This window comes from Lampetra fluviatilis, chromosome 19 (assembly GCF_964198595.1).
Source record: "Lampetra fluviatilis chromosome 19, kcLamFluv1.1, whole genome shotgun sequence".
NCBI classification, from domain to species: Eukaryota; Metazoa; Chordata; class Hyperoartia; order Petromyzontiformes; family Petromyzontidae; genus Lampetra; species Lampetra fluviatilis.
This window is the reverse complement of record NC_136293.1, coordinates 309,025-332,410: the sequence shown is the minus strand read 5'-3', so window position 1 is coordinate 332,410 and position 23,386 is coordinate 309,025. Positions and strand designations below refer to the sequence as shown.

At 47.8% G+C, this 23,386-nt stretch overlaps 1 protein-coding gene across 1 annotated transcript in view; it reads right to left on the bottom strand.

The window, feature by feature from the left end:
• LOC144937533 (tyrosine-protein kinase Tec-like) overlaps window positions 1–23,386 on the bottom strand; it is a 70,292-nt gene that overhangs the window by 7,825 nt on the left and 39,081 nt on the right. Inside the window, exons 6-13 of the mRNA XM_078864775.1 lie at window positions 21,190–21,560; window positions 20,261–20,326; window positions 17,858–17,912; window positions 17,358–17,437; window positions 12,243–12,373; window positions 11,108–11,179; window positions 2,835–3,009; window positions 811–1,027 (exon numbers count right to left, since the gene is read on the bottom strand). Of these exons, the coding sequence (XP_078720901.1) occupies window positions 811–1,027; window positions 2,835–3,009; window positions 11,108–11,179; window positions 12,243–12,373; window positions 17,358–17,437; window positions 17,858–17,912; window positions 20,261–20,326; window positions 21,190–21,560 (1,167 nt within the window). The remainder of the gene's footprint in view (window positions 1–810; window positions 1,028–2,834; window positions 3,010–11,107; window positions 11,180–12,242; window positions 12,374–17,357; window positions 17,438–17,857; window positions 17,913–20,260; window positions 20,327–21,189; window positions 21,561–23,386) is intronic.

Below are 23,386 nucleotides of genomic sequence, written 5' to 3'. Positions count from 1 at the left end.
TTTCCCTTCTAGGTGACTTTTGTTTAAAGGTAATTTATCTGAGCCACATTTTTATACTGGAGAATGCATTTGTATTTAATATCGCTTATGTTTGTGTATTATTTTGTATTTATTCCATAAGGCAGTTTTCCTTGCTCAAATGTCGATTTGATTGTTTTCTATTTGGATCACTGTTGTACTTATTTCCACGTTTTTGTCCTTTTGGTGACCCAGGTTCACTCTTGCAAAGTGCTCACCTGGTTAAGTAAAGTGCAGCCGACCATCGCGACGGCTGAGTGCAGGTCATTTTAAGATTTGATTTTTTGGCTTAAGCACCAGCACCCAGTGTGCTGCTCTCACAAGCGATCATGTCACCGTGAATTAAATACATGTTTTTGGATAGATATCTCAAGTATTAATTGTAATATCAAATAAGGCTAGTTTACTTGAAACAGTACACATTATCAACAACAAAAATGTCACGCTAGTTGGAGAAAATCCACATTCCTATGGCAGGGACAGGCTATCCATCGGAAAATCACTCCAGAACTCCTCTCTTCCGCATTGATATGAGAGCACAATACCACAGATCATATTATCCGTTGGGTTATCTGCGATGTTACTCCTCTTATGCATGGGGTATTTGTGGATACTCCTGCGAATAACAGGATGCATTTTCGACACAACTCCTCTTATCTGCAACAACGACAAAAACGGTGTTGGAGAGTTGGCGGATGACTGGAGTCGTCCTGTAATAATCCCAATAAAAGTAACAATAGCTGCGAGAGCTATTGATGCCGTGGGGGGGAGGGGAAGGGGGGCAGAACCGACCAGGTCCCTGTGCAGGAAGCTCTCCCTCTCCAGGTAGGCCATGGCCTCGCACACATCCGCGCACATCTGCAGGAGCTGCGAGGCCGAGTTGGCACCGCGCCGCTCCCGCACGAAGCTCTCCAGGTTGCCGGCCTCCATGTACTCGGTGACGAGCAGGAAGGGCCTCTTGCGGCAGCTCACCCCGTAGAAGTGCACGAGCTTGGGGTGCCACAGCCTCCTGGCGGCACAGAGACGAGGAGGGCCGCGTCGCGCATCACCGCGGCGGGGGGCCAACGATCGCTCGAGCCGAGCCGGCGTCGGGGTGTGGATAATCTCTCGAACTCAAGCGGCTATTAACCTTTACTGCAGCCTTGCACCACTTTGGTTCTATCGTTAAACAATTTTAAACGTTAATAAATACATACATTTGATAAAAAAAAACAATGTAGTTGTAGTTACGTGCCCGTGTTTAATTTGCGTTTTCGATTATTTATCTTCTAAAAAAATCTTGCATGTCTCGCACCCCCAGAATGGGCATCTCGCACCCACAGCGGGTGCGTGCGTGCACCCCAGGTTAAGAACCACTGGTTAAGAGCATTTGGCTGCTCCCATAAATTCCCACATGATAAGCCACTTCGGTAAGCTATCATTTGTGGGCAGGTCGCTTCTGGCAAAGAGCTACATAGCTCAGTGGAGTGAGTCTTACCTGCTAAAATAAAAAATACACGAAGCTGAATTTTCGTTCACTTGAGTTAATAAACACATTCCTGCGGAGGGAGCTGGTAGGAAAGTTGGGTTGCTCGGTCAATGGCCAGGGTCAACGGCGGCGTGGTGTATTCCGAAAATATGGCCGACTGTGAGGGCGGGCACAAGCCGGTGTGAGTAGGTTAAACGTTAAGTTTTATAAGGGCACCACGGGGTGACCAGCCCCTCCCCACCCAGCCCCACCCCTCCCACCCCCCACCCAGCCCCATCCTCCCCACCCAGCCCCTCCCCACCCTCCCCTCCCAGCCCCTCCCCACCCAGCCCTTCCCCACCCTCCCCTCTCCACCCAGCCCCACCCCTCCCATTTTTGGATGCACGACGGACGGACGGACACAATAATCCCCTGTGGGCTGGTGGAACCAGGTGGTTCCTACCAGTATAATGGTTTCGTTGGTAGGCCGCACACTAAGGCTGTCACTACTGCCACTTTGTGGCAATGTCGAGAAAATAAAAATATTGCATACGAATGACCAGGATCTGTCCCATTAATTCATATAATCACCCAGGAATGTCCTTAACGCTCGTGACGTCACTCCACATCCAACAGCCCCCGTCATTAATAATCATGAACAGGTGACGTCCTCCAAATAGATACCCCCCCCCCTCCATTAACGTCACTCCACATGCGGGGGCGAGGCGCCTCCTCCCCCCTCCTCGGCGTCAACTTACAACCCTCACTACAAAAGCAGAACCCTCACGTCATGCGATCTCCATAACACTATTGAGACATCAAAGTAAAAAAAGACGTCATAATGAACAGGGGATTATAACCTTAAAATGAAATAGGTCTGTGTCACCGCGCCCTTACAAATTGCACATGCATTAATCCAATGAATATCACGTCACGGTCTGCTTTTCACTTGCAAGTTTCAAATTTACTGCAATACACCCGTCCTTGGAAGGGCAAAAGGCTAGTTAATTCATATTTACATACCTGTCAACCCATACGGTTTACCCGTATTCTTGTACAGCGAAATTGAGTTTTCAGGTCCATACGTCATGAAGCCGTTTCAATACGGGCAAAATATTTTTTGTCCATTTGTTTTTGTTTCTCCGTTGTGATGGGATTTTGTAGGATTCACGTTAATATTCATAAGAGCATGGGGTCACCAATAACGTCTGAATTGATCTGTAATAAGGTAGGCACTGACAAGTTGCATTTACCAAAAAAACCTTACAGAATTACTGTCATTAAAAACAGTGGTTGGCTGCACGGTCATGTCGAGATTAATGCATTGGCTGTGAAAGGGTGAACATGGGACGAGTCCTGTCGCTCTCACATCATGGTCTTTGCCTCCTCAATGAAGTCGTCTTCGGACATGGTGGCCTCGTGCAGCATCTTGATGGCCACGTTGCCTCGTACGCGCTTCCACACGCCCAGACGCACCACGCCAAACTGCCCGCTCCCCAGCTCCTGCAGGAGGCTCAGCTCACTCGGATCGATCTCCCATTGACCTGCCCACCAAGAAACACAAAACCCCGTCACAAGGTCCAACTCCCATTGTCCTGCCCCTATGGGGGAAGACGGAGTGGGTGCCATTTTGTGGGTAAGTCAGCAGTGGTCACCCTTTGAAAATTAGGAGAAAGACACACGTACCGTACCACGTCGTCGTCTTGCTTACCGTACCACGTCGTCGTCCACTCATTGACATGCTCATTTTTTCTCTGCCCCCTCCCTCTCTCCGCCCCCGCCCCCTCTCTATATTTAAGGCCTCGTCACAGAAACGACCTCTCTCTTTCTGCCGATACGTGTTCTCTCTCTGAGTGTCTTTGTGATGTCTGTCTGCTTGTGTGTCTGTCTATAGTTTTCTGGTTAGATTTTTGTTGCTATTTCTTTTATCCCTGATGATGATTGCTTGTGTTGCAATCGAAACGTCGTAGTATGCTATTATTTAATTTATTATTTTATCTTTATACGTGACTTAACCGAAAGAACCAAAGAATAATTCCTGCAGTCACGAAAGCTTTAAAATAGAGGCAGCTGGGGTTTCCACCGCCGGCTCTGGGCTGTGGACAGGAGATGAGCTCCACTCTGATGTCTGTGATTACACTGCACTTAATTCAATTAGCTTCATCGTTGTACTTGTTAATGTTCTTGCTTTTCTCATGTTGGTGACCCGGGTCACTCTTGCAAATGAGGCTCTGCACCGACAAACACAAACTGGTAACAGGGTTCCACTCCAATTGATCTGCCCTTTAACAACATCTTTTAATTTGCCTTCGTCTTTTTCGTGTTTCCTCCACTGACTCTGCTCCACTGAATTCGCACCTTCTCACCTTCGCATCAGTAAGTGGCACATTACCCTTAATTAAAGTTCACAAACAGGTATCTCTTGATTCACGAACGTTCGGTTTACAAAATTTCGCGGGAAAGCAATTACCAAACTATGGACAATTTTCGATTACCAAAACTCAAATTCCACGTGAACGATATTTCACTCGGTACACGCCACGAGATCATCAAACAAGAAGCCACCCGGGAGGCTGCGTCGTCATCAATCCACAACAGCGTCACGGTGTCCCTGCAGTGCAACAGTAACGCCTCCACATCGCCTTGCCAGTCATTCCAACATGGATCAGATCTTTTGGCGAGTTCCCTGAAAAGGTGACTTTTTTAAATTAGTTATTATTCAATCGTTTTAATACTTATGTTCTTTATTATAATTTGTATATGGTGAAGGGTGGTGTAGGTGTATTATGTTTTAGGTGAGGAAAAGAGTTGGAATGACTGTTCGAAGCACGTCCATCATTTTTTGTATTAATTTTATGGGTAAAGCCATTGGGATTCACGAAATTTAGTTTAACGTGCGATTTTTAAAAAACGTATCCCTTTCGTAAATCTGGGGATACCCGTATAACCAATCATGACTGAGTGACTGATGTTAATATTATTAATATACTTTTTACCCAGGAAAGTCTTACTGTCTGAATCCTCTTTTAGGATTGATGTTGCTATGCATAATACAATTGTGTAAAGTGCAGGGTAATTTTTGTAACTCGAAGGATACCGTACTCAGGAATGTCTCCACGCTTTGCTGTCAGTATAACCGTGCTCCTTGATTTTTATCAGAATATTGAAATGGGGAGCCTCTAAACAGTGAATCTATTTAATTGGGTGTTTCAGACTACACAATCCGTAAAGCTATCACCCCAACCGTTGGGAAAGAACCATCTGAGGACCCCATCAAAACCATCACCTTGCTATACATAGCAGGGGTCACCAAAAAGATTTCCAAAATCATGAGCAAACACAAGATCCAGGTGCGATTCAAAACAGTACATAACATTTGTGATGTGATCCCGTCTGTGAAGGATGTGATCCCTGACATGCAATACCCCGGTGTCTACAAACTGAGCTGTGTCTGCAGCGGCAGTTACATTGAGGAAACTAAGCGACATGTCTCGAACCGGTTTCGTGAACATGAGGCAGATCTGAAATAAGGTAGGACCAATACCACAGACGTGGTTGATCATTGTTTTAACGCAGTGGGCACGCGCGAAATTGATTTTGCCAATACGAAGGTACTCTGCAAACCCACTGGCTATCAGCAGAGATTCGTTCATGAAGCCATCCAGATATATAAACACAGACATAATTTCAACTGAGAAGATAGGTACAAACTGAGCAATCATTGGAAGGATGTTATTAACCAGTTTAGGTCATAACTGGCTGTGATGTTCCCTTCCTACCTGCCTATGTTATTTTCGACACTCTGAGTTACATTCACTAACACAGCCACCGTTGTTCACTTTCCTCGATGTGGTGGTGGCCCTTTCCGAGCTCTCTCTGATCTTTCATTTACAAGCAAATTTCTTACATTTGTAGTGACTGCGAATGTCACTGTGTGGTGCCGGGCTTGCGAGGCCACGGTGGGATGTATACCGTTGTGTGTACACCACGGACACGGGGTGTAGTACCAGCCCTAGTGGGGGCTTGGGTGAGCACTGGTTAAGTGCGGTGGCACCACGCAGAGCGTGCATTGTGGGCTCCCGTTGAGAGAGCAAGAGAGTGTCAGCCAGCTGGGGTTACGTTGGGGGCATGATACTCTGGCTGACCTGGGGACAAGTGACCAGATGATACTGGAAGGGGGCCACCGGTGGAGGGGGCCAATGGGTGGTCACATGGTCCGAGAAGAACTCTCGAGAGCCTTCGGGCAAGGACGAGAGAGATCGAGAAGGTGGGCGGGGCAAGAGGCGGAGCCAGCCCCAGGCTGGCCCGATATAAGGGGGGCCCCGGGAGGGGCTCGGGGTTCTTACTGTTGGAGAGGCAGGAGATCCACGTCAAGCTTGAAGAAGCCTCCAGCCACGCGGTCCAGGACCCAGCTTTTAATCCAGACCGGGATAGTGGAATCATGTCTAGTTCTGCCGTAGCGTGGTTACTTGGGTGGTCACCACCCGAGAGTGTGTTGTGTTAATAGCCTGGAGTATGTTGTGCTAAGAATTCAACAAAACGTGTTGCTCCCAAGACAACATCTGCGACTCAGTTTAACTCGCTACAACTGGTGTCGGAAGTAGCAAATAGCTAGCAGTAAAAAGTCATGTCTACACATTGCAAAGTTCATACACAGGCGTCAGACGACGAAGACAATGCAGAACTGATTCTGCCCACGGCCGCCGACGACGGAGTGGAGGTGCTGCCAGCAGAGCAGAGCGCCATCGGAGCGCGCGGCGCCTCACCATCGTTGGAGGCGCTCGTCAGAGATGCGCACGGTCGCCTTGCGGAGCTTCTTCAGATGGCGTCTCGATCCTCACGGAGCTGTGTCCTCTATCTGCTGCAGTGAAGGAGGGAGCGGCGGAGTCATCTGGACGGAGCGACTCGGCCGCCATTTCACAATGAGCGGGAACGTCGATGACGCAGCCCACGCTCGCGGCTGCGCCATTTTACCGCTGGTGTGGAGCGCGGAGCCCACTAGGCTCGAAGCGGAGCTGTCCTCACCGATGGACATCCCGTCGCTCCGCCGCCGACTGCCCTTCATTAAATAATTTGTTGCTTCCAGGGGCGATTGGGTAGCGTTTAAGTGGAGATTTCTCACCAATGCCGACTTGGCGGGATGGAAGGAGGTGCTGAAAGCGCTGCCCGCCACCCTCGACAACGACGCCTTGGCGGCGTTCCTCGCCATCCCGCCGTCTGACAGATCCACCCTCATGCAGGCGTTTGACCAGATGGCGGCTGTTTTTGAACCTCTACTGAACACCCGGCAAACGTTCGCCAAAAGACGTAAAGGGGAGGGTGAGTCGGCTCTCGCCTACTGTAGCGTTATTTTGGTGCTAGCGAAGGCCGCGTTCCCTAAAATGGACCATGATGGTCTTGACGCTTTGGTCCTCGAGAAGAAGCTGGGAGTCTCGAAAGACCTCCATACTGTGCTTCCCGCTGAGGACGATGCGGTGTCTTCACTCCGAGTCGCCAGGTGCATCCAGGCGCAGCAGACCATGCACCGCGACAGGGTGTTAGTGGCGTGCGCCACATCCTCCACAGAGTCGGAGGCCTGCATGGAGACCGAGCCAGCTCCTGCATGCTCACTGAACCAGCGGGGTGGCATCCATCGGGGTGCTGATGATCGGCGGAGGGACGCCCGGTAACGGGCGAGGTCTTCATCATCCCAGTCCAGGAGTGGCCGGGTCGTCTGCTACAACTGCGGCTTGCCGGGGCACGTCCAGTCGGGCTGTCAGGTTCCTCGACGGCGGCCACCGGGGAGTCCACCTTCCTACGACTCCCTGCTTGATAAGGCGAGTCACGGCACACCCCACACTCGGCCCCGGGGTTCACTTCACCCATCGGGGGGTCCGGATTGGGTCAGGGTCGCGCGCGGGTTCAGGGGGAGTTGGGACATGTTCGTTACGCGTGCCCACTCCGACCGGATCAGTGGTCGGAGCTGGCCATTCGAGTGGTCGCGGCAGCCGCGGGTTCATCGGCCGTGCTCGGGTTTATTGAGGGAGTGGAGTGATACCGGCGCATCTTTCACCATTATTTCCGAACTTATCTATAACATTTTACCTCCCCGGTGTCACGTTTTGGAACCTGTGGATGCTCTGTGTTTTGCCGCCAATGGCGGATCATTGTAAATAATCAGACGGATTACGGCTGAATTGTGTATCGCCGATGTCAAATTGTCAGGCCACATTTTGATTTCTATGGCCCTAGTCGTCCCGTGTTTGCTCAGGATCGATTTTATGGGCAAAATGCCCCTGAAGATTTGTATTGATCAGGGTTGTTTGGAATTGCCGTCGGGACGGCGTATTGCATTTCTTCCGTCGCCAACTCGTATGTCTTCCGCTAACATGAAGGTGCAGGCTATTGCGTGCCGAACAGTGCGGATTCCGCCTGGCGCACAAATGTTAATGCCGCTCAAGTTGCGAAAACCACACGATGTATTGTTTTGGGGCCCTCCAATAAACTTAATTGCTAGTAGCAGCCCAGGCATTGGTATCCCAGGACCAAGAACCTTTCATTCAGGTTCATAATGCCGAGCCGGACACAACGGTCATCCAGGAGGGTACCGTGTTGGCACATGCTTCGTCAGCGCGTTCAGAGAGGGACGTTGTGAGAAGTGTCGGGGTCGGCGCTCAGGCTCGCAGGGTCCCGGGATGTGGACGAGGGATAGATTGATATAATTTGTTCTGAGTGCGGCGATTTATCTATGGGACAACAGGGGAAGCTGCATGCTCTCTTGCGTGAATTTTCTGACATTTTTAGTAAGGGTAAATTTGATATTGGCCGCACGTCCCTTTTATCCACCATATTGATACGGGCGATGCTGCCCCGGCAAAATCCTTACTGCTTGAGCCCGGCTAAGAAGGAACACGTTCATGTGGCGGTTGATGAGATGATGGCCGCGGACATCATTTCACCATCCACCAGTCCATGGGGCGCCCCGATTATGCTTGTCAAGAAGCACGATGGCAGCTTGCGGTTTTGTGTTGATTTCCGCAAGCTCAATAAGGTTTCCGTTGCGGATGCATACCCCTTGCTGCGTAGTGACGATTCCCTGGATGCCCTGAACTGCTATCGGGATTTTGGCAATTGCCGCTCAATGAGGCTTCCAAGCCCAAGATGGCCTTTCGTATGCCGCAAGGGTTGTTTGAGTTTAACCGGCTCCCTATGGGCCTCCACTCCATGCCGGCCACGTTTCAGAGGCTGATGGGGCTGGTTTTAGTGGGCCTCCAGTGGGATTCGTGCCTGATATATTTGGACGATATTATTGTCTTCAGTCGTACGTTCGATGAACATTTGGATCGACTGTGGGCTGTTTTCCTTAAGATACATGCAGCCGACCTGAAATTGAAACCACAGAAGTGTCACCTCCTCCAAAAATCGGTTCAATATTTGGGTCACATAGTGAGTGAATCGGGTATCGCTACGGTCCCGGAGAAGATGGCGTGTGTCCGCACGTGGCCGACACCCACCTCGGCGAGTGAGGTGCACAGTTTTATTGGCTTTGCTTCATATTATCGCCGATTTGTCGCCGGCTTCGCATCCATTGCTAAGCCTCTCCATGCCTTGACTGCTAAGGGCCAAAAATTGCATTGGGGGGAGGAAGAGGAAGCCGCGTTCTGCTGCATTCGCGATGGGCTGGTCAACACCCCTCCGCTGCGTTATCCCGATTTTTTATTACCGTTCGTTTTGGATACGGACGCCAGTAATACCGGTATTGGAGCGGTATTATCTAAAATTGTCAACGGCGTGGAGCACGTGGTCACTTATGGGAGCAGGGTGCTGTCTCCGGCCGAGCAGTGGTACTGCGTTACGCGCCGGGAATTGTTGGCCATTGTGGTTTTCGTGCAGCAATACCGGCCTTATCTGTATGGCAGACATTTCGAGTTGCGCTCCGACCACGCAGCGCTCCAATACGCACTGCATGTGGATCAGCCCTCGGACCAATTGTCACGCTGGCTTGAAATCCTGCAGGATTTTTTGTTCCATGTTACGTATTGCAAAGGTTCTCATCACACGAATGCTATTGCCCTGTCGCGATTGCCCGCGGGCGGAGGGTGTGGATGCTTTTTGGGTTCCGGTCGTTGTAGACCGGCCGAGTCAAACTCCCCCCTCCCCCCTCTCGTTGCGTCCACCGTGGACACGAACGCCTGAATAAAACGCTGACCTCCATGTTGAGTCACCTGGTCAGTGAGTCACAGCTGGATTGGGACTTGCATGTCCCTGCGGTTCTTGCCGCCTACAGGATGGCCCCTCACTTGTCCACTGGCTACTCTCCCTTCTTGTTGATGTATGGACGGGAATATGATCCTCCCATCGACGTACAGTTGCAGGCCACGCCGGCCGTGAAAGTGTCAAAAATATCAGATTCCATTAGTTTCACTCTTGCAAAGCTCTCTGAAGCGCGGGAAGCTTCCAGGGTCAACTCCCGAACAGTTGACTAACAAGCGGCTGAAGGAGGCTCGTGTTTCCCTGTGCGATTGGTCGCCAGGCGACAGGGCCTGCTTGCATTGTCCACAGGTGCCTGTGGGCACATCCCCTAAATTGCTGCAACCCTGGAGGGGGCTGGTTGATGTTGTTCGGCTTGGTAAGCGGAGTTGGTTTGTTCACCCCTCTCGTCTGAAGCCATTTATTCTGCCAGGGACCAAGTGTCGGGTGTACCCGAGGAGCTGAGGCATGCGTCTGCTGACGCCGGTCCTCAGGAGAGTGTTTCTGTCCCATCTCCAGGCGCTGCGCAATTGATGCCTCGCACGCAGCCGCTCGTGTCAGCCTCGCGTGCTCCGGAAGTGGAAGGTTGGACGGTCCGGCCTTAAGCTTGTCGTGTGGAGCCGGCTTCGTCCGATCGATTGCTCATTTCCCCCGGGTCGTCCAGGGCGGACAAGCCTAACCCCCCTGGAGGCACGGCATCGCGGACTCACTCAAAGACTCGGGTTGCATAATCTCCACACGTTGCACATTCCCACGCCGTCTTTGGTTGGTGCGCTCACGTGAGTTATGGCGAGTAATTGGCTGATCCTGCTTGCCATTGGGCTCACGAGCGTTTTTACACGTTGGTACAGTACTTGGCTTCACCGGGTGTCAATGTCATAACCACATTCTTAAAGATTCAATTTACTTTAAAATAGTTATTGGACAATGTATGAAATATTTTGTAAAAATCTATCTCGTGAATATGAATATCATTTCCATAAAGGTCATATGATGGTCATAAAAATGTTACTTAGTTGATACTAAACAATAATTTGTGGAGCTTTTCCCTTGAAGGCCTCAGTGAGACAGGAGTTATTGCAAATTCCGCTTACCAGCGTGTATCCTAAGGTCTTCACGTGGATAACGGGAGCTATTTTGTGGGCAAATGCCCCAAATATCAAGAACGATCAGAAGAGTCCTCCTCCATTACCCTGCCACGCTCGTGTAACCAACCGTAGCCTCTTATGTAAGACCAACATGTAACCACTTTGCATCTTGAAATGTTGTTTTTATGAAAACCCGATATGACGACACGATGCAGTAACAGCAGTAGGTGGCATTCAAGTAGCGCTCGGTGCTCTACTCATCAGCCGCGCAGACTTACGAGGAAGTGTGTGGTGCTGTGAGCCATCGAATACTTGCGTGACTCACTGCTCTGGCCTGAGGAGAAAGAAGCCGTCCTGGCCCGTGTCAACGCCGAATGTTTCAGCCGCGCCACCAGCCCTGAAGGGATTGCATGTTATTGCGGTGAGCACAACAAGGTCGACCGCCAATGCTGCAGAGCTGCGGCGTAACTCGCGTGGGGCAGGCAGGGGGTGGCTTGCCCCCTCCCCTCTCCCTGGTGGCCAAAGCCACGACTGCGGAGTATCATGTTACCGGAACCAGATTACAAAACACAAGTCGTGGTAATCCCTATGATTACTCCAGTTTACGTTTGTAGTCGGGAGAGTCGTTAAGCGCAGTCAGCTGCAGGTGGAGTCACGTGGAGCTTGACTGCTCGAGACTCCACGTGTCCTTGTCTCTGAGTCGCTCTCTCTCCACGTCTATCCCGATCATCATTATACTCTGTATAATATGTCTCTATCTCTCACTCGCCGTTTCTTGCTCTATATTTGTTTATACGTGTCCCTGTTGCTATCACTTTTTGTTAGCCTTTCTCTCCCAGCTCTCTTTCTGTCCGTGTCTTTGTCCATGCCTTTCTTTGTGCCTCTCAAACCATGAATCGGGCCACCGGTGCTTAAACATTAACTCATGTTAGTTTATACCATGATACGTTTCCGCAATGGTCACTTCTAACCAACACAAAAATTGGGTTCTAAATGTTATGCTATAAACTTGTGTTGGTTTATAATAACAAAAAAACCTCTGCTACCTTACTCCCACAAATGTGCGTTGGGATGTCATCATTTTAAAGTTAACGCAGTTCCTCTCTTGCAGGAGAAGCTGTTACTTGGTTTTTTTTAAATTGCAAATTCGAACTTGGGTTTGTAAAAAGATTCTGCAAGGCCAACGTCTCGCCCAAGGTCAGTGCCCTCTCGCCACGCGGGAAGCGAAGCACTCGTGCAGTGACTTTCCTCTCGCGACACAGTTGGATGTCCGTGCCCTGTCGATGTCGCTTTGCTTCATGGTTGTACCCGCGCCTATCTTTTGTGTTGCCGCTTTTGTCAATTCTGGTGACGGTAGGTAGTACTTGCAAAACGCGACTATCTTGATCTCTCGCGTTTTTCACCCGGGTTTTGATTTTAAAAGAAGAAGAAGCTGGGCGAACTTTAAACCGTGTTGGTACCTGCCGAGTTGTGCTGGTGATAGTGGATGAGACTCGGGATGTTTTCAAAGAGGTGGTTTTCAGCAACGTAGTACATCCTCTGTGGTTCACACACTTCCTTGATCTGATAGTGCTTCACAACGCCAGTGTCACTGCAGTGGAAAGCAAAGTGACGCATTGACATATTTTACTTATTTAAGTATTTCACCGGAATAATTATTTGAGATGGAGCATCGCGTTTGCAAGGGTGTCCAGGGTATCGATTGGCATATAGCAAATACGCAATGACACTTAAACTGATATTTTTAATCCGTAACTTATACTGTATGCATTTATAAAAGAAACTTTGCACTCAAACACGTAATAAATACATACATAACACTATGTAACACAATTTTAGTTCCTGGGTAATAAGTGTTATTTTGTAATTGCATATGCCTAAAAAGTATAGAAAATGGCTATTATTCCGCACAAACTTGATTTTGTGACCAGGGCAGTGATATTTTGAAATGTACATATTTTCAATGAGAAAACGAGCAAATTTGTGTCTTACGTTCACAAAGTCAGAAAAAACAATATATGAATCAAAATTAACATGTATTTATACTAAAGTAATACAAAAATGACTACAAAAGATTTCCAAGTGAGTCGTTTTTCGAGAATTACGATTATACTGTAAATCACTTTCACGAATCAGCCCCCAAATTTAGTCTCCCATCATGTTCTCGTGATACTGTCCTTGGTAGCGGCGTTCAAAGTCCGGTATATCCTGGTGGAAGCACTGGCCTTGCTCCTCCGAGTACGCTCCCATGTTCTCCTTGAATTTATCAAGATGAGCATCAAGGATATGGACTTTGAGGGGCATCCTACAGCCCATTGTGCCATAGTTCTTCACCAGTCTCAACCAGCTCCACATAGTTGTCGACCTTGTGATTGCCCAGGAAGTCACGAACCACTGCGACAAAGCTGTTCCAAGCCACTTTCTCCTTACTAGTGAGCTTCTTGGGGAATTCATTGCACTCCAGGATCTTCTTTATCTGTGGTCCGACGAAGACACCGGCTTTGACCTTTGCCTCAGACAGCTAGGAAAGACGTCCTGAAGGTACTTGAAGGCTGCCGACTCCTTATCTACAGCTCTGACAAATTGTTTCATAAGGCCCAATTTGATGTGCATTGGTGGCATCTGCACCTTCCGGGGGTCCACCAGTGGCTCCCACTTGACGTTGTTCCTCCCCACAGAGAACTCGGTCCGCTGTGGCCAGTCCCGCCTGTGGTAGTGCGCCTTGGTGTCCCTGCTGTTCAAAAGGCACAGATAGCAGGAACACTTGGTGAAACCACCTTGGAGACCCATCAGGAATGCCACCATTTTCAAGTCTCCGATGACCTCCCAGCCGTACTCATCATACTTCAAGGCGTCCATTAAGGTCTTGATGCTGTTGTAATCCTCTTTGAGGTGCACCGAGTGAGCCAGGGAAAGAGACAGGTACTTTTTACCATTATGGAGCAGCATGGCTTTGAGGCTCCTGGATGAGCTTTCAATTAAGAGGCGCCACTCATTCTGGTTACAGGCGATTCCAATTGCCTCGAACAGACTGGTCACATTGTGGCAGAAGCAGAGCCCATCTTGACGGGTGAAGAAGCTGCAAAAATGTTGGTGACGCTTCCTCTGATCTGCCACTTGCAAACTTTCATCCAACAAGTTCCACTGCTTGAGCCTCGATGTCAAAAGCTCGGCATTGGACTTGGTGAGACCAAGATCGTTGAGGTCTTTTTGGTTGGGATTGTATGGGTTTCTCTCCTCAGCTTCACCTCTGAAATTGTCATCTGGATCTACGTCTTCCTCGCTTTCTGACTTGCTGCTCTCTTATAAAGATGGCTGCTCTCTCTCCGGAGGAGTGGGTACAGGGAGCTCATGGCAGTGTGGCACCGGGGCAATGGATGAAGGTCCGGATACGTGATAGCAGGTGCATTCTTTCCAGTCTGACGTTTGGAAGGGTCCACCATGCAGAAGTAGCAGTTGCTTGAGTGGTCAGTGGGTTCCCGTCAAATTCTTGGGATATGCAAACTTTATGGCTCTCTTTTTCCCTCTGTACCATCCTACAAAAATACATTTATTTCACCTATGACTAATGTGTAAGAGATTCTCGCAACATTATATATATATTTTTTTTCTATAACATTGAAAATTGTGAAACATTTTAAAATACATTTTTTTTTAGAATTTTACTAATTTTAACAAATTTTATAACATAAAATTCCGAGCAACAATTGTACATCTTACCTTCCAGAGTGTTTTTGCATTGCTTGCAAGTGAAATTAGGTGCCCATGGTTTCTCTTGATCCCCGACAGGCATGCCGAAATATGCCTTGTAGGCCTCACACATCTTAGCAGATGCTTCCACATAGTATTTTTTAACTCTTGTCTTGATAAATTGGCCGCAGACATAGCAAAATGCGTCTGCCGGATGCTTGCAGCCTCTTGATGCCATCTCAGAAAAATGCAGATATGTATCCACTTAGGCAGCTGGAACTAAACTTAACTGGTGGGCTTAAGGCCCATGTATGTATACTACTATTATTACTGGAAAGTTCTAGAATATTCTAGAAGTTACTCTAAGTTTACTCAGCACTGGATCTATCTGGAATGTTCTGGAAAATAGGTACATTTCTAAATATCATTGTCCTGGTCACAAAAGCAAAGTTTGTGGGGAATAATAGCCATTTTCTGTACTTTTGAGGCATAAGCAATAAGGAAATAACACTTACTACCCAGGAACAAAAAAATGTTGATACACAGTGTAATTTAATGTTATGGAACAATTCCGAGGGGATATCACCGAGGAGATGGAGCGATTAAATCACCTCGTGTACACCAGGTGCTATAGGTGGGCCCTTGCATTGGATGATGATGAGATGGCGACTGCTTGGGGAGGCCTTCGTCCAGCAGTGGATTGATAATGGCTGATGATGATTATGATAATGGCTGATGATGATGATGTATACACTTGTGAACAATTATGGCCTGGTTTATGATGCACATCTTTCAGAAGACATGTGTTGATCAAATACATGAACTCTGCAACCAAATTGGCCTGATTGTTAAACCTATGACATGGACATGCGTTGTGATTGTTATGCAGTGCCTAGCTTGTCGGTGAAGTATTCATTAAAAAGCGATACGTAACCCTGTCACGTATAAGTAACATCGTAATACAGTCCCATCAGATATGCGGAATATTGGATCAATTGGAAGTGCTTTTATATCAACCAAATATAGGCACAATTGGTAATAATTCTAAATACAAAGTGATAATAAAAACATATTAGAGAAGTTACAATTGTGTCTAATCGCAATCTGTGGTGGTATTAATATATACCAGATATGTGGTAATAATGTATGTTTTATATACAGTGAGGGAAAACATTATTTGATCCCCTGCTGATTTTGTACGTTTGCCCACTGACAAAGAAATGATCAGTTTATAATTTTAATGGTAGGTTTATTTGAACAGTGAGAAACAGAATAACAACACAAAAATCCAGAAAACGCACGTCAAAAATGTTATAAATTGATTTGCATTTTAATGAGGGAAATAGGTATTTGACCCCCTCTCAATCAGAAAGATTTCTGGCTCCCAGGTGTCTTTTATACAGCTGAGATTAGGAGCACACTTAAAGGGAGTGCTCCTAATATCAGCTTGTTACCTGTATAAAAGACACATGTTCACAGAAGCAATAAATCAATCAGATTCCAAACTCTCCACCATGGCCGAGACCAAAGAGCTCTCCAAGGATGTCAGGGACAAGATTGTAGACCTACGCAAGGCTGGAATGGGCTACAAGACCATCGCCAAGCAGCTTGGTGAGAAGGTGACAACAGTTGGTGTGATTATTCGCAAATGGAAGAAACACAAAATAACTGTCAATCTCCCTCGACCTGGGGCTTCATGCAAGATCTCACCTCGTGGAGTTGCAATGATCATGAGAATGGTGAGGAATCAGCCCAGAACTACACGGGAGGATCTTGTCAATGATCTCAAGGCAGCTGGGACCATAGTCACCAAGAAAACAGTTGGTAACACACTACGCCGTGAAGGACTGAAATCCTGCAGCACCCGCAAGGTCCCCCTGCTCAAGAAAGCACATATACATGCCCGTCTGAAGTTTGCCAATGAACATCTGAATGATTCAGAGGACAACTGGGTGAAAGTGTTGTGGTCAGATGAGACCAAAATGGAGCTCTTTGGCATCAACTCAACTCGCCGTGTTTGGAGGAGAAGGAATGCTGCCTATGACCCCAAGAACACCATCCCCACCGTCAAACATGGAGGTGGAAACATTATGCTTTGGGGGTGTTTTTCTGATAAGGGAACAGGACAACTTCACCGCATCAAAGGGACGATGGACGGGGCCATGTACCATCAAATTTTGGGTGAGAACCTCCTTCCCTCAGCCAGGGCATTGAAAATGGGTCATGGGTGGGTATTCCAGCATGAAAATGACCCAAAACACACGGTCAAGGCAACAAAGGAGTGGCTCAAGAAGAAGCACATTAAGGTCCTGGAGTGGCCTAGCCAGTCTCCAGACCTTAATCCCATAGAAAATCTGTGGAGGGAGCTGAAGGTTCGAGTTGCCAAATGGCAGCCTGGAAACCTTAATGACTTGGAGAAGATCTGCAAAGAGGAGTGGGACAAAATCTCTCCTAAGATGTGTGCAAACCTGGTGAACAACTACAAGAAACGTCTGACCTCTGTGATTGCCAACAAGGGTTTTGCCACCAAGTACTAAGTCATGTTTTGCAGAGGGGTCAAATGCTTATTTCCCTCATTAAAATGCAAATCAATTCATAACATTTTTGACGTGCATTTTTCTGGATTTTTGTTGTTGTTATTCTGTCTCTCCCTGTTCAGATAAACCTACCATTAAAATTATAGACTGATCATTTCTTTGTCAGTGGGCAAACGTACAAAATCAGCAGGGGATCAAATACTTTTTTTCACTCACTGTACATATATATGTAGATGACAGTACAGTATTGCACCATGTGTGAAACTGTCTATTCAGCTGCACAGAATCACGTGGTTCAGGGTCAGGGATGCACAGTGTTTAGATCTCAATTTAAAAACAAGTATTTACCCCAAACTGTTGGTGTATATGGACACGGTGTAAACTCCGGCATGGCTCGAGTCTCTTACGACAAATCCTCCTTCTTTTCCCTGAAAAAACAACGCATCGCCCCATGAACACATAGCACAACGTCCAGCAGAGAACCTGTACAAGCCATTGCGTGTGAGCAGTCATCCATCTGTACCCGTCTCTTGGGTGCTGTGTTTGTCTGGTAATGGATGCACATATTCATACGGTCCACCCTTTGACCATTTATAAACGAGTGGCATTTAATTATAATTATTGTTATTACGAGTGTTTGCCCACACAAAGCCTCACTGAGTCTCAAGACATTTTCACGAGGGTCCTGCTAAGTTTTCACAGTAAGGTGGCCGATGATTGTTGTTTCTCAATCGCGTCCAGTACTTTGCTGGGTTATTTTTCGGATTTGAAAATAAAAGTGGATCCATTGACGCCGGCACGCAACGGGAAAGAGTGGACATGGAGGTGCAGGCAAATCGATGGCAAACCTCTTCCTTGAGCAGCTGTTCGGCCATGGAGCGGGAGATGTCCTTTGAGTACCACCTGAGGGCCAAGGCAAGCGAGTTGGGTTTTTTTGTTGTTTAAACTTGTGACAAAAAATGTCATTGAAAAAAAATCAAATCAATGGATTATCACAAAACTCAACCAAGAAAGAGAAAGTAGTGATAATGTGGGACACGTGACATCATGCACATAGCAGCATCGTGCAAGTCCAGAGTCGGTAACAATATGTCTATAGAAGTGACTCCCAGCCATCGTGGACCCATCGACCACTGTCAACCCTTAACAAACTTTCGCGGACTACCGTGCAGGACAAAGTCTGTAGCGTTCTGTGGAAGAAGAAAAACCCTGCAACAGTGCCGAGGACCCATTCCTCGGGGGCCTTGCAGACCACATGTTGAGAACGCCTGGCCAAGAGACCAGTGGCCAGATGGGTGCATGCCTATACGTCCATGGACATATGGCGAGACGTGAGTTAGTAAACAGTCCTTGGCGTGACGTGAATTGGATTATGAAAGTGATATACAGTGCCAGTGGGGAGTGCAGGAGGTTCTGCAAGCGACGTGATTGTTACTCTGCCCGTCCACTCTAGGAAGCCTTGCCGAGTGCCAACTCTTTCTCAGATGAGCCCTGACAAGTTTTCGCAGTCGGGGGGCGATCTCCCTATTTTTGTATCCCTATTGAGTAATTTGTAGGTCATTTTAACCATGATTGTTTGTCCAACAGCAGTGCGTTTGTGTGTTTTCTGGAGGAAGCCCGTGCAGAACAGGGGGAGGATTTCTCCACACTTCTGGCTGTCGCCCGATGAGGCCAGTTGTAATTACCAGCGAAACGTCACGGTACTCGAATTGTAAATGTTGTGGGTTTACTCTCCAACACACAACCCATGTGCTGAACTAGTAACTAATTGCATGTTTTGTTTACGTGTCAAACCTTACTAATTGACTGTTTAACGACACATTTTTTGTACGTGATCTAGCCCAAATAAACCTCATATGGATGCACCGGTCACACAAGAACGTTGCGAATCGAACCCAGGCCCTTTTTTCAATGAGGCACAAGTGTTGCTACTGTGCCACCCTGCCACCTCTATATATGGACACAAATGTAATAATACTGACATAATATTAATGCCATTATCGACATAGTGAATATGTAAGGTATGTTTTCGACCCAAGCGTTTAAATTGCCCTTGTGAAGCCACTGCAGCTATGGAGTCATTGTGGCTGCCACCCTTCCGCTGATTGACCGAAGACCATCGGTTAACAATAGTCTGTGCGCAGGCCACTAATGCCGTCAATAGCCGCCTGAGAGACGAACAAAACGAGATGGTCATTGTGAACTTTTTTCCCAGCGACTCCCACGGGCAGGTGCAGACAAACATTGTCATCGTGAAGAAACGCGAGTGTACCACTGAGGTCTATTCACTGACGCCCACCATGCCCAAATGACATACTTATACTGTACTGCCAAAGAACGCTGCACTCATGTTTTCGTGGCAAGACATTCACATACCTGTCAACCCCTTATCAGTGCCTTCCTTATTACAGACCAATGCAGACCTTATTGGTTACCCTGTGCCCCTTATAAATCTCAACGTTTATCCTACAAAGTCCCATCACAAGGGAGCAACACAAACAAATAGAGCATTTTTTTGCCCATATTGAAACGGATGTACGCCGTATGGACCTGATAAATCAATTTCTTTGTATAAGAATACAGGTAAACCGTATGGGTTGACAGGTATGCATTCGTTGAAATTGGTGTTCTCATTTTACAGAAAATCACACGCTGTAATATATATTAGTATGTACTGTATACTACAGGATGGCTGGGTGGTATGGTATCAGCATGCTCTTCACTGAACCAGTTTTCGTCGAAGGTAGCAGTTCAATGTCCTCAGCCACCCGTTAGTTTCCCTAAAGAATCACTCAACACACGCTGTTTGCTGGTAACGTGGGTGGCTATATTTCATTCACAAGTGGTATCCTTGGTGACCGTAGGGGGAGACATGAAGACAGAAGTTGGGATACCGAAAGAGCAGATCTTTGTGGCACGTGCAATAAGAAAGGAATCATTGCGAGGTTTGGCGGAATCTGCTGCCTTGACCGTGTTGACCGATTGATTATCATACTTTAGACAACTGTGACAGGCTCGGTCCTCCCAGCATCAGCCGATTCAGTCATCACAAGCAAGGGTAAATCAAACCTAAGTCAAGTTTTCCCTTATTTTTGGGAAAAGCACGGCTCCGAAGTCCATCGGCTGCTCTTAAAGGAACGGATGCCATCGAAGGCAGACGTAGGTTCACACGTTCACGCCATGGAGGGAGCGAGTTAACCACACCACTATGGCGGAGTGCTGAGTGCGCAGGACGTTTCGATCGTTCTCACTCGTATGCCTCCAGTCCCTTGAATGTCTTCTCCATCACGTAGTTGCTCGGTATGAAGCCTTCCCTCCTGCAGGAAACGACACAGAGCGTTTATTTTAAATAATGACAAAATTACACGCGGATTTCACGATCTTCTCTTTTGCAGCAAAGATGGAAATCCTGTACGTGTGCATAGCTGTATGTATCTGTAGGGCGATAGAAGGATATGTATATATCCCAGAGCATAACATTGTGAAAATCTGTGCATATGTCCACATGATGTGTGTATTGCAGAAGTGTTCATTTGGTAACTAAACTATGTACCACTGCTTGCAGAGAACGTGCGCCCATTCGTAATAACTTCTCTCAGCCGCCAAGTTCAAATTTGGTAAGCTTTAAACTAGTACACCCCTGCCATACGGATTGACTACGGATAATGAAGAGAAGACCACGGTTTCACGATTTTTAAGCTTGATGGCTCAGAGGGGCTTCTGTGCTCATAATAGCACATATGTGCGGTACATCTGATTAGCACAGTTGGCTACGTACGGTGCGAAAGAAGTTCAACATACATCCAGTACATATGGTTCCTTGTGACAGCAACGGTCCCCAACTCGCCGTACCTTACCAATGGCAGGCGCAAAAAAAACATTTTACAGTCATTAGGTTGGAAGAAAATGTTGCTCAACTGCCTACAGAAACCGCTGCTGTCTCTGGTGACTGCCTCAATGTGTGCCAACTGCATTACGACTCGCAGATTGCCTTGCCGTACCCGGACTGTGTCCTTCTCAACACCTTACCATTGCGTAGTTTTGTAATCGAACAGTTAAATTTTTTTACCCCTCATACCCGGCATCCGTATTGTAATGAGTAAACAATTCCTTCACACATCGCCCACCCCACTGAGATCAATGTGACACGAGCCATGCCCAACGGCAGCGGTGCCCTCACCCTTGCTTGTCCCTGGCCTTCCACCAGTACTCGTCCGAGTGGTCCAGCACGCGATACTCCTGCCCAGCCACCAGCGACAGATCCTGGCTCTCGGTGACCGTCAGGTTGTACAGAGCCTCCACCCACATTGACGCTTCTTCGTCTCCCGCTGCCGCCGCCGCTGCCTCCGTCGCTGTGCGGGATTCATTTGCTGCCAGCGTGGGGCACGATGGAGGATGCGGAGTTGCGGGCGGCAGGTTGGGGGCGACCGATTGGGTCATTTGATGAAGTGGGTCCATCGGGGATGGGGACAATGGCAGAAGTGGGGATGCGGGGGGTGAAGGGGGCAGTGGCGGCAGAGGGGGGCTTGGCAAGGGGCTCTGCGGAGGTGGCTGCAATTTAAACAAAAGCACAAGTTAGCTCCTCCATAGGACCTGCTTTTATTCTAATAAATACAGCCAATTAAAAATTAATTTATTGTTACGTCTCCTGGAAATAATTTTAAGTTATAATCTGACTCTGGTTTTGAATTTGGGCTGGCATGAGACCAGCATCCTGTAATGTTTCTATGGTCACTGTGATTTCCACTTGCTTCCATTCTGTACCCTCTCTGGCCTATTTACCCACAAAGGGGACAGATTTATTGGACAGGAACCTACACGAAGTCTGGGTATATTTGGCCAGTAAACAATTAAGACAGTTTTTATATATACACATATATACAAATGTATATACATATATATGTGTAAAGACGACTTGACACTTTCTTGAGATGGTTTCTTTATTGAAGACGCGTTCACTTGAAGAGGCGGAGACCCCACTGCAACAGCCCTGAGTCTCCCGTGCATCTCCCTTATATACAGACCGAGGCCATTCCCCCCTTCCGGAACCTTCTCGCTTGCTCTGGACGCTCGCTCCACCAGCAGACTCTACCATCCTCTTCCGTCGTCTGATCAAAGTCCTATTCTCGATCATTCACGTAGCCACCAGTCCCTTCGTACCCCCAGCTGACACTCCTGTCATTACCTCCCGTGTGGCCACGAGTGCATTCGCACTGTAGGCTGATTCCCCTGTCATTACCTCCAGTCGGTACTAACCCACTCACACCAGCAGGTAGACTCTACTATCATTACATCACCCCAATCCCCCCCCCTTCTTAAAAATGTAGCCGTTCCGGCTAATACCAAGACTCAAATTTGTTGGTTGTTTTACAATTAGGGAAGAATGACAGACACATCGAAAAGAACCCGCCGTTCCACTTATAGAAAGCAATAATAACAATACAAAATGACAACCGCACCGGGGTATGCACAAAAAAAATGTTTGGCCTTGGTAATCGAAAGTCCACGTCATGGTTTGGAGAGCCGCTATCGCAGCCGTACAGTTCTCGATTGGGTCCTTGACCGCCGGTCCATCGCACGTGGTGGAGTCTGGTGGGCCACTGAGACTCAGTGGGTTGCATTCTGCCGTAGTTGTGGAGTGGTCGTTGGCGAGAATTTGGACGCTGATGACGTCGTCGGCCAGGCATTGCTCCGACATCCCCTCGGTTAACCGCACCTGAAGCACGCAATGGCGGACCCTCGTTGCGGAGCGGTCACCTCCGCCGAGGGCGGAGCGCACAAACCATAGGGGGATATAAGGTGGGTCCCTGAGAGGGACGGGGGTTTCTTCGTTCTACAAGCTGGAAGCTCGGCGTCTCAAACTGGAAGCTCTTCGTCCTACAAGGAACCACGTGGTCGGAGACCCGAGTGAGGGCCCGATCCTTCCTAGCAGTAACTCCTCTGTAGAGTGTAGTTAGTTGCGTGGTCACCACCATAGGTTGTATCTGGTAAAGGGGCAGTTACCCCTTTGTGGTACAGTGTTACAATTATTTGTACACACATTTATATGTGTTGCCTCTGAAAGGAACAACATCTGCGACTCATCTTCTTGGTTCTTTCGGTAAAGTCACATAGAAGGGAAGTAATACAATAATAAAAATAAAACATAATAAAACAATTCATCTTCTTGGTTCTTTCGGTAAAGTCACGTAGAAGGGAAGTAATAAAATAATAAAAATAAAACATAATAAAATCAAATAATTATCACGACGTTTCGGCTACAACGCAAGCAGCAGTCTTCAGGTGAAGAATGAGACACTGCCAAGCTAGGAGCTTATATATAAGCTGAGTTGGAGGTGGAAGAAGAAGAGCGCCTTAACAAAAGAATGTGCATATCA